The 10655-nt window shown below is 49.6% G+C and overlaps 1 protein-coding gene across 1 annotated transcript in view; it reads left to right on the top strand.

Moving 5' to 3' along the window:
• Positions 1-10655, top strand: part of DIS3L2 (DIS3 like 3'-5' exoribonuclease 2) — a 364836-nt gene that overhangs the window by 310019 nt on the left and 44162 nt on the right. Inside the window, exon 15 of the mRNA XM_015414784.1 lies at positions 2812-2891. Within this exon, the coding sequence (XP_015270270.1) occupies positions 2812-2891 (80 nt within the window). The remainder of the gene's footprint in view (positions 1-2811; positions 2892-10655) is intronic.

The following is a 10655-nucleotide window of genomic DNA, read 5'->3' as shown; positions in this document are numbered from 1 at the left end:
GAGCAGTTTGTGTCAGAGTTCTCTCAGCCTCACCCACCTCACAGGGTGTCTGGTGTGGGGAGGGGAAGGGAGAGGAGTTTGTAAGCCGCTCTGAGACTCCAAGTGAAGGGCGGGGTATAAATCCAATCTCTTCTCTCTTCTTCTTCTTCTTCTTATCTCCACTAGACAGGCAGTTTTGTGTAGGGGTGAGAAGCGCAGACTCTAATCTGGGAGAACCGGGGTTGATTCCTGACTCCTCTACAGGCAGCTGCTGGTGTGACCTTGGGTCAGTCACAAGTTCTCTCAGAGCTGTTCTCTCAAAAACAGTCCTTGAAAGAGCTCTCTCAGACCCACCTACATCACAGGGTGTCTGTTGTGGGGAGGGGAAGGGAAAGGAGTTTGTAAGCCGCTCTGAGACTCCAAGTGAAGGGTGGGATATAAATCCAATCTCTTCTTCTTCTTCTTTCTGAACCCAGTCCTAACAACTTTACAATCCACATCAGGCATTGAAATAGTAACCTTTTTGCTCTCAGACGTCAATCCCACTATCTCCGATAGAACGGCACTCCATGCTCACGCTGCAAGGAGATTTAGAAATAAGCAGGGCTATTTTGGGGCAGGAACGCACAGGAACGGAGTCCCGGCTGGCTCCCGAGTTGGCCACGCCCAGCAGGAACTCATTAGCATAATAAGCCACACCCAACAGCTACATTAGGGGTGTGTGGCCTAACATGCAAAGGAGTTCCTGCTACAAAAAAAGGCCCTGGGTTTGGACAACAAACAAGGTAAACAGAATAAGAAGCAAAAAGTGGGTGTGGCTGGGGGACCACACTTCTGGTAACATGGGGGTGTGGCCTAATAGGCGAATGAGCTGTGCTGTCAGGGGTGTGGCCTAACATGCTAATACGTTTCTGCTGTTGGGTGTGGCCTGTTATGCTAATGAGTTCCTGCTGGGCTTTTTCTACCAAAAGAGCCCTGGAGATAAGGCTGCGGAAGGACCGTACTTTCAGAATGCGCTATTTGAGAAACCCAATTTTGAAACTTATACTCATACTTCATCTATATATTTTAATTTTCTTTTAAATGTATTGCCAATCCTTGTACTGTTTTTTTTATCTTTTATATTGTGATGGCCATTAGCTACATGCAATAAACCTGGAACTGAAACTCAGTTTTGCATCGCTTGTGGAAAGCCAAAAGAGCGTAGGGATGCCAGCCTCAAGGTTGGCTCCTGGGGATCCCCTGGAATAACCGTTCATCTCCAGACGACAGAGATCAGTTCCCCTGGAGAAAACGGATTCTTTGGAGGGTGGACTCTACGGCCTTGTGCCCCACTGAGGTTCCTGTCCCTCCCCATGTTCCATCTCCAAATCACCAGTAGTTTCCCAACCTGGACAGAATAATAGAATCATAGAGTTGGAAGGTACCTCCAGGGTCATCTAGTCCAACCCCCGGCACAATGCAGGAATTTCACAAATACCTCCCCCCTCCACACCCACAGTAACCCCTCTTCCGCGTCCGGGAAATGGCGAAAAACCTCCAGGATTGCTTCCTGACCCCAAAGTGGCAACCAACGTTCCCCTGGGCGTGTAAGAAAGGGCCACAAAAACTAAGCACTGATCTGGCAACCAATGCTCCCTCTAAGCTGTGGAGTTCTTGTGAGCAAAAATTCTACTTTGTGAGCTACTGGCATTAAAGTTGTGAGCGAGCAATTTGGCCGCTGCATCAATTAGTTCGCTCTGAATATGAGCTAGCTCATGCCTTAAATTGAGCCCAGTAACTACTGGGCAGCAGTGTTCCCTCTAAGCCGAGTCAGTGTGAGCCAGCTCAGTTTTTTAGCCTCCGGCTCACACATTTTTGTCTCGGCTCAGGGAGAATGGCTCCAGGGCAAACTAACTTATGCCGCAGCCAAATCGCTCACTCACAACTTTAATGCCAGTAGCTCACAAAGTAGAATTTTTCCACACAAGTCTCCACATCTTAGAGGGAACATTGCAGTGGGCACAGCCCATGAAGTGACCACATAAGATTGTCATTCAAATCTCCACAATCCCTTTTTTCTTTTCTTCCAACAGTTCTGTTCAGAGCCCTCTCGGGTTTCCTCTCTTCGAGAGCGTCCAAATCAGCTCTCCCCTCCCTTAAACGAACTGACCTCGGACGACACAGGGATCGACACGCTGTTCCGAAATCCCTTTCGTGGATTTCCAGCAAATAATCCATCTCTCCACCTCCCCCCCCCACCTCCCTTTATCCCGACGCTTCCCAGGCAGCGCCGAAGCCTCCTGCCGGAGACGGGGTCACACTGCAAGCCCTGCTCCGTGCCAAAGCCAGGCTGGCCTCCCCCCCCCCCCCCCCCCCCCCACGCCACTGTGCCGGAGGGGCCTCAGCGGAGCTAGGCCGGGCCAGGCCGAGCTAGGCTCCTGGGAACTCCAGCCACCGACCGAGAATCCTGCCCGCGTGGGCCTGGGGTGGGTGGGGGAACACCCACTCCCTCCTCTGGGGCGGGGGGTGCATGTGGGCGTTGGGGTTTGGAGGGTGCGAGCCCGTCAGGAGCCGCACCACTCCGGAGTGACCGCAAACACTTTAGAGTAACAAAGGAGTGGAAAAAGCCGGTGCCTTTCCCTGAGGTTTGGAAGCCAGCGCGCGATTCCAGGCCGCAGAGGTTGTGTGTCAGTCTTTTTGGTGAGGCCGGCTTCAGCCTTTCATGGGGTTTGCTGCAGCGGCCTGAGGACGTTAGCCTAAATGTGTGTGTGTTTTTCTCTCTCCTCTCTCCTCTTTTCTTCCTTCCCCTCTGTTCTCTCCTTTTCCTTTCCCCTCCTTGCCTTTTTGCAGCTGAAACTCTCGTTTACTTTGGACAAGGAGAGCGGGATGCCGCAGAGCTGCTACGTCTATCAGTACCGGGACAGCAACAAGTAAGGCCTCACCAAAAGATAACTCACTGAAATGCAATTGGAAAAAAAAAAAAAGGCCAGCGCCATGCTGGGGATTATTAGGAAGGGAACTGAAAACAGATCGGCCGGTATCATGATGCCCCTGTATAAACCAATGGTGCGACCTCATTTGGAGTACTGTGTACAGTTCTGGTCACCACACCTCAGAAAGGATATTATAGCTTTGGAAAAAGTGCAGAGAAGGGCAACTAGGATGATAAAAGGGTCGGAACGCTTTCCCTATGAAGAAAGGTTAAAGCGCTTGGGGCTCTTTAGCTTGGAGGAACGACGGCTGAGGGGTGACATGATTGAGGTTTATAAGATTATTGTTAATCTTGTTGTTAATGTAAAATGAATAAAACCATTTTGAGGGGGAAAAAGATTATGCATGGGATAGAGCAGGTCGAGAAAGAGGTACTTTTCTCCCTTTCTCACACTGCAAAAACTCGAGGGCACTCCAGGAAATAACTGAGCAGTCTGGGTAGAACAGATAAAAGGAAGGACTTCTTCACCCAAAGAGTGATTAACGCATAGAATTCACTGCCACAGGAGGTGGTGGCGGCTACAAGCATGGGTGGCTTCAAAAGGGAATTGGATAAACATATGTAGCAGAGGTCCATCAGTGACTATTAGCCACAAGGTATAGATAGGAACTCCCAGTCTGGGGCAGGTGATGCTCTGTATTCTTGGTGTTTGGGGGAGCAACAGTGGGAGGGCTTCTAGTGTCTTGGCCCCACTGCTGGACCTCCTGACGGCCCCTGGTGTTTTTGGCCACTGTGTGACAGAGTTTTGGACTGGATGGGCCATTGGCCTGATCCAACATTGGCTTCTCTTATGTTCTTATATGGAGCAGAGGTCCATCAGTGGCTATTAGCCACAAGGTATGGATAGGAACTCTTGGTCTGGGGCAAGGGATCCTCTATGTTCTTGGTGCTTGGGGGGGCAACAGTGGGAGGACTTATAGTGTCCTGGCCCCACTGGTGGACCTTCTGATGGCACCTGGTATTTTTGGCCACTGTGTGACAGAGTGTTGGACTAGATGGGCCATTGGCCTGATCCAACATTGGCTTCTCTTATGTTCTTATGTTCTTAAAGCCCGAGGAGCCACGGCGTTGGGGAAGGGGGGACGGTCAGCCTCCTTGTGCCCCCTAAGTGGTGGCGGCGGCAGCCAGTTGGGAAGCGGGCCTCAGTATTGCTCTCCCACTAGGGGGGGCTGTTCCTTCGGGGTGCGGCAGAACACCAAGGATTTCTCCTTTCTCCAACTTCTCTGCTGTCCCTCCGAGGAGCTCAGGCAGTTTGCAGCCACTGTGCAAAGTGGAACCCTCTGTCTGGGGCAGCAGTGCTCTCTGTTCTTGATGCTTGGGGGGGCCACAGTGGGAGGGCTTCTGGCCCCACTGATGTATCTCCTGATGGCCCCTGGGTTTTGGCCACTGTGTGACGCAGGGTATTGGACTGAATGGGCCGCTGGCCTGATCCAGCACGGCTTCTCCTATGTTCTTAACAGATTGCTCAAGTGAGCCCATCTGCAAACTCTGCATCCTGTCATACGGATATAGTTGTGAGTGCGTGCTGTCCATCTGATTTGGTGCAGATTTATATGGAGAAAAAGCACATATTATTAAGGAAGACGTTAAGGAAGAAAGCGACCCATTTTTCAGGTGGTTAGAAGCAAGGATGAGATTAATCCCGAGGACAGTAAATACAGTAAAAATATATGTGTTGTCAGATTGCTGTCAAGAAAATACTGACCCTTCCCCTCCCCACAACAGACACAGTTACGGAAGCATTCTTTCAGACGTGTGTGTGTGTGTGTGTGTGTGTGTGTGTGTGTGTGTGTGTGTGTGTGTGTGTGTAATTCCGAACCAGGCCATAAAATGTGGATTACTAGATCTGGAAAAGGGAACTAGGGAGAGAAGGAGGGATTTCTCTGTAAACCTTATGAAGTCCTGGGTTTGCTGAAATATCTGAAATATAAAAAGAAAATACACGGGGGGGGGATTAAAACCCCAAAATAATAGAAACAGCACCAGTAGCTTTAAGAAAAGAATGTTCACTGAGCTCTCAGTGGCCATACTGGAGGTTGCTAAGCAACCACAACACTATTGCTGAGCCTTCTAAACCTCGGATTCTGTACACCGAAGCCATGGGAGGAGCATTTGGAAGCCAAAACAGTACTGAAAATGTCCCACCCACCCCCCTCCCTGTCATGACCTCTAATGGGGGAGGACTCAATGTGGATAGGTCCAGTTGCAACCTTTGGAGCTCACTGCTCACACAATTAAGCCATGCTCGGTGACAGAAGCCATCAAGCAACTCAGCCCAATGGTGGCTACTGCACAATTGGGCCTAGCCCGGCAATAGCCGCCACAAAACTCAGCCTGGCCTGTGCAGCCACCATGCAACTTCTCCAGACTTTTCCTCCGGAAGGGCTGCCTGGATGAGTGAAGGAGGGAAAATTGGTGGGTGAGCAGGAGAGAAGGAAGCATGGTGAAGGGAAAGCTATGCGGGCTGCCAGGGAAGGGAAAGAAGAAATAGTGGGGGCGTGGGTATAGGGGAAAATGAGACACCCCCCACCAATACTTCCTGTAAACTGTGAAGAAGAAGAAGAAGAAGAAGAAGAGGAGGAGGAGGAGGTGGTGGAGGAGGAGGAGTTTGGATTTATACCCCACCCTTCACTACCCAAAGGTGTCTCAGAGCGGCTTACAATCTCCTTCCCCTCCCCACAACAGACACCCTGTGGGGTAGGTGGGGCTGAGAGAGCTCTTGACAGAAACTGCTCTTTTTCAGGAACAGCCCTTATCAGAACTACGGCTCGCCCAGGGTCATTCAGCCAAGTGCAAGTGGAGGAGTGGGGAATCAAACCCGGCTCTCCCAGATTAGAGTCCGCGCACTTCACCATGACACCAAACTGTGGAGCCTTGTGAGCAAACATTCTACTTTGGGAGCTACTGGCATTGGACTTGTGAGTGAGCGATTTGGCTTCTGCATAAATTCGTTTGCTCTGGAGCCCTCCTTCCTGAGCTGAGACAAAAATGTGTGAGCCGGAAGCTAAAAAACGGTGAGCTGGCTAACTCATCTTAGAGGGAACACTGCCCCCTCACACGTTCTTGCAGGTTTCACACACATGCACGCAACGTACAATACCCTCTCTCACTCTCTCAAACGACACCAAAAAGAAGCAGACAGATATGCACAGCCACAGCTGGTGGGATGTGCCCTTGTCTACGGCTGCCATCTAAGCAAAGGTGAACCCAGGAGTGCAACCAAGCTGCAAAGGTTGTCTTTTCGCAGGGAGGCATAGTCCCATCCTAAACAGGTAAAGAGCCACTGCTCCCTTGGCCCCAGATCAGTGCTTCCTCTAAGCCAGGGTTATCAAACATGCGGTCTGGGGGCCGGATGAGGCCCCCGGAGGGCTCCTGTCAGCCCTCAGGATTGCAACAGCACAGACATTTTGATGCAGTAATTCAGAGCAAGAGGTATCAGTTATGAGACACTGTCAAATAAACAAAATATTGCAAGAGTTTTAAGCATGTTTGTGTCCTTTATAAAGTTTATATCTCCGCTAACCTGGCATTACATTTCATGACACACATGGCCCGGCCCAACAAGGTCTCGTTTATGTCCGATCCGGCCCTCATAACGAACGAGTTCGACACCCCTGCTCTAAGCTGTGGGCGTGAGCGGTCGCACATTAACACAGAAAGCCCCGTTCAGCACTGCCCATTGCCCAGTTTAAGACTACAGCAGTTATATTCTGCTCAGGAGGTGAACTGCTCTCTGCTCAGGAGGGGGAAGAAATTTAGAGGAAACGTTGCCGCAGATCATAGCCAACTAAACACAAAACAACCACAGTACCAAGATACAGACAGCTTGATGCTTTACAGAAAATGCCCTGAGTGAATCGATATCCAGGTTATAACTTTAAACTCTGTTTTATCTGGATTGTATCCAGTTCACTGGCCGCCATCCAGTCCAATCCTGCCTGCGTCCAGGCATTAACTTCTGGGCCTGGGACTGATGAGGAAAGGAGTTGAGTGCCACCTGCATGTTGATGGCCCGTCATCCGAGAACTCCAGGGGTTGAGTGCCAGCACTCTTCACTTCCATGTCAATGGTGGTGGAAGGAGATGAAAGCTGGCAGAATTGCACAACGAAAGGGTGTCAGCCGGTGATTCCCTCCCCCTTAACCTAAGCTAACTGCTCAAAGAGTCATAGACCTTGGTGGGCCTCCATAGCAACAAAGATCAACCAATGTCCATGGAGAACACCTTTCTTGGTGGGTCTTCATAGCCATGATGATCAACCAGAGACATCCATGGAGAACACCTTTCTCGGTGGGTCTCCATAGCAATGACGATCAACCAGTAGAGACACCCATGGAGAACACCTTTCTCAGTGGATCTCCATAGCAATGATCAACCAGTACAGAGATCCATGGAGAACACCTTTCTAGGTGGGTCTCCATAGCAGTGATGATCAACCAGAACAGATATCCATGGAGAACTCCTTTCTTGGTGGGTCTCCATAGCAATGAAGATCAACCAGTACAGATATCCATGGAGAACTCCTTTCTTGGTGGGTCTCCATAGCAATGAAGATCAACCACTATAGACATCCATGGAGAACACCTTTCTCGGTGGGTCCCTATAGCAGAGACGATCCACCAGTATAGACATCCATGGAGAACACCTTTCTCGGTGGGTCTCCATAGCAATCACGATCGACCAGTATAGACATCATAAGAACATAAGGGAAGCCAATGTTGGATCAGGCCAATGGCCCATCCAGTCCAACATTGTGGGGAGGGGAAGGGAAAGGAGCTTGTAAGCCGCTCTGAGACTCCTTTGGGTAGTGAAGGGCGGGGTATAAATCCAATCTCCTCCTCCTCCTCCTCCTCCTCCTCCTCCTCCTCCTCCTCCTCCTCCTCCTCCTCTTCTTCTTCTTCTTCTTCTTCCAGTGTGGCTCTCACATAGCCTTGAATTTCTATCAAATTTGGGCTTCACCAGTTGTAATCTGCAAACTCTGGCGCAATTGTTTCGGCCCACCCTTGTCCGTTTCGGGGCAGCCGCGTGCAGATCTGTTCCAAATCATGCCATTGGTGGCTTGTGAGCCAAGCGGTTGTCAGCTGCAAAGAGGAGAAAGGCAGAGCCCCCAAGAATTAACGGCATGTTTAATGGATTGCATTAATCATCATCAGGACACTGTGAATTTATCATAAACAGCGCTGCAGTTCAGGGTGAACCTAAAACCCTTTTAGAAATGAGCTGTACTGGGGGGGGGGGGATACCGTTGCCTGTTCGACTAAATCTCTCTTGATGACTCCTTCAAGTTTTCGTTGGAGAATCAGTGTGATGCAGTTTTAGTGTGTTAGACCGGAGTCGGGGATAAAAAAAGGTAAAGGTTCCCTTGCTCGAAAGCCAGTGGAATCCGACTCTAGGGATGCGGTGCTCATCTCCGTTTCAAAGCCGAAGAGCCAGCGCTGTCCGAAGACGTTTCCGTGGTCACGTGGCCGGCGTGACTAAACACCAAGGCGCACAGAACGCTGCTACCTTTCCACCAAAGTGGTACCTATTTATCTACTTGCAGTTTCTTGCTTTCGAACTGCTAGGTTGGCAGGAGCTGGAACTAGAGACGGGAGCTCACTCCATCATGCGGCACCCGGGTCTCGAACTGCTGAACTACCGACCTTCCATAGCCTGCAGTTCAGCATCTTAACCACTTGAGCCACCGCAGCTCCGTGAGTCGGGGGTACCCATATTCAAACCACCGCCCTGCCATGGAAGTCAATTGAGTGACCTTCGGATCAGGCAGTCTCCCTTCGTCTGACCTTCCATGGTGGTCGGCAGGGCTCTTTTTGTAGAAAAAGCCCAGCAGGAACTCATTAGCATAATAGGCCACACCCAACAGCAGGAACTCATTAGCATATTGGGCCACACCCCTATCGGCACAGCTCATTAGGACATTAGGCCGCACCCCCATGTTACCAGAAGTGTGGTTATCCAGCCACACCCACCTGTTGCTTGTTATTCTGTTTACCTTGTCTGTTACTTGGGTCTCGAACTGCTGAACTACCGACCTTCCATAGCCTGCAGTTCAGCATCTTAACCACTGGAGCCACCGCAGCTCCTTGAGTCGGGGGTACCCATATTCAAACCACCGCCCTGCCATGGAAGTCAATTGAGTGACCTTCGGATCAGGCAGTCTCCCTTCGTCTGGCCTTCCATGGTGGTCGGAAAGAGCAAGCGTCCAGCAGCGCCTCAAAGACTGACCAAATTCATAGCAGGTTACGAGCTTTCGTGAGTCACTGCTCATTTCTTCAGTTCGTCTTGCGATTCTAAGAACATAAGAGAACACAAGAGACGCCAACGTTGGATCAGGCCAATGGCCCATCCAGTCCAACACTCTGTCGCACAGTCGCCGAGAGTACCAGGTGCCATCAGGAGGTCCAGCAGTGGGGCCAGGGCACCACACCTCAAAAAGGATATTGTAGCATTGGGAAAAGTGCAGAAAAGGGCAACTAGAATGATCAAAGGGTTGGAACACTTTCCCTATGAAGAAAGGTTAAAACGCTTGGGGCAGCTTGGAGAAACGACAGCTGAGGGGTGACATGATCAAGGTTTATAAGATTATGTGTGCAATGGAGCAGGTCGAGAAAGAAGTCCTTTTCTCCCTTTCTCACAAGACAAGAACTCGTGGACACTCAGTGAAATTGCTGAGCGGTCGGGTTAGAATGGATAAAAGGAAGTCCTTCTTCACCCAAAGAGTGATTAACACATGGAACTCACTGCCACAGGAGGGGGTGGCAGCTACAAGCATGGATGGCTTCAAGAGGGAACTAGATAAACATATGGAGCAGAGGTCCATCAGTGGCTATTAGCCACAAGGTATAGATCAACAGGAACTCTTTTTTTTTACACTGCTGCCCCCCCCCCCAGCACCAAGAATACGGAGCATCCCTTGCCCCAGACCGAGAGTTCCTATCTACACCTTTTGGCTAATAGCCACTGATGGACCTCTGCTCCATATGCTTATCTAATTCCCTCTTGAAGCCGTCCATGCTTGTAGCCGCCACCACCTCCTGTGGCAGTGAATTCCACGTGTGAATCATTCATTCTCCTCACTCCTTCCCCCTACCCACAATTAGTCTGTACTTGGTCCAAACAAGATCCAGTTTACTGACCATACCATAACACTTTACGTAACCTGTTTTTAGTAGTATACTGTCTATCCAAAAGCCCTTTTTTTGCCTTGTGAAACACTTACTGGCTTCTTATAATTCTGAGGACGCATCCTTTTATTAATAACCAGACTGATAAACTATTTAATGGTGCATCAAAGCCTTTTAACTTTATAAAACCCTTGGACATCAAGTACTGCTTAAGCAGAAATCTCATTAGGTTTACGTACTGATTTTAATCGTGTCTCCAGCAATGGCAAACAAGCTTTGCTTATGATACTTCGGGTGGCTTGTTGGAACTCTGCCATCTTCACTGAAATATAGTGGATTGATCAACTCTACTGCCGTCAGTATACTTTTCATCTTGGTTAATATCTTTCTGTAGTTGTTGGGAAGCTTTTTAAAATATATTTTTCTCATTTGTACTTTCGGTTACTGAAAATAGGTCTGTAAATGTAAAGGCTGGGCGTGCTCTAGTAGTTTATCTTTGTTTCTGATACTTCATGTCTATTGTGAAAATATCATATAGCGGAGATGGAGCCTATAAGATCCCTGTATATGCTTTGCACA

This window comes from Gekko japonicus, unplaced genomic scaffold (genome assembly GCF_001447785.1).
Source record: "Gekko japonicus isolate JY-2015 unplaced genomic scaffold, Gekko_japonicus_V1.1 scaffold1662, whole genome shotgun sequence".
NCBI lineage: Eukaryota > Metazoa > Chordata > Lepidosauria > Squamata > Gekkonidae > Gekko > Gekko japonicus.
This window is presented reverse-complemented; position numbering and strand designations above follow the sequence as displayed.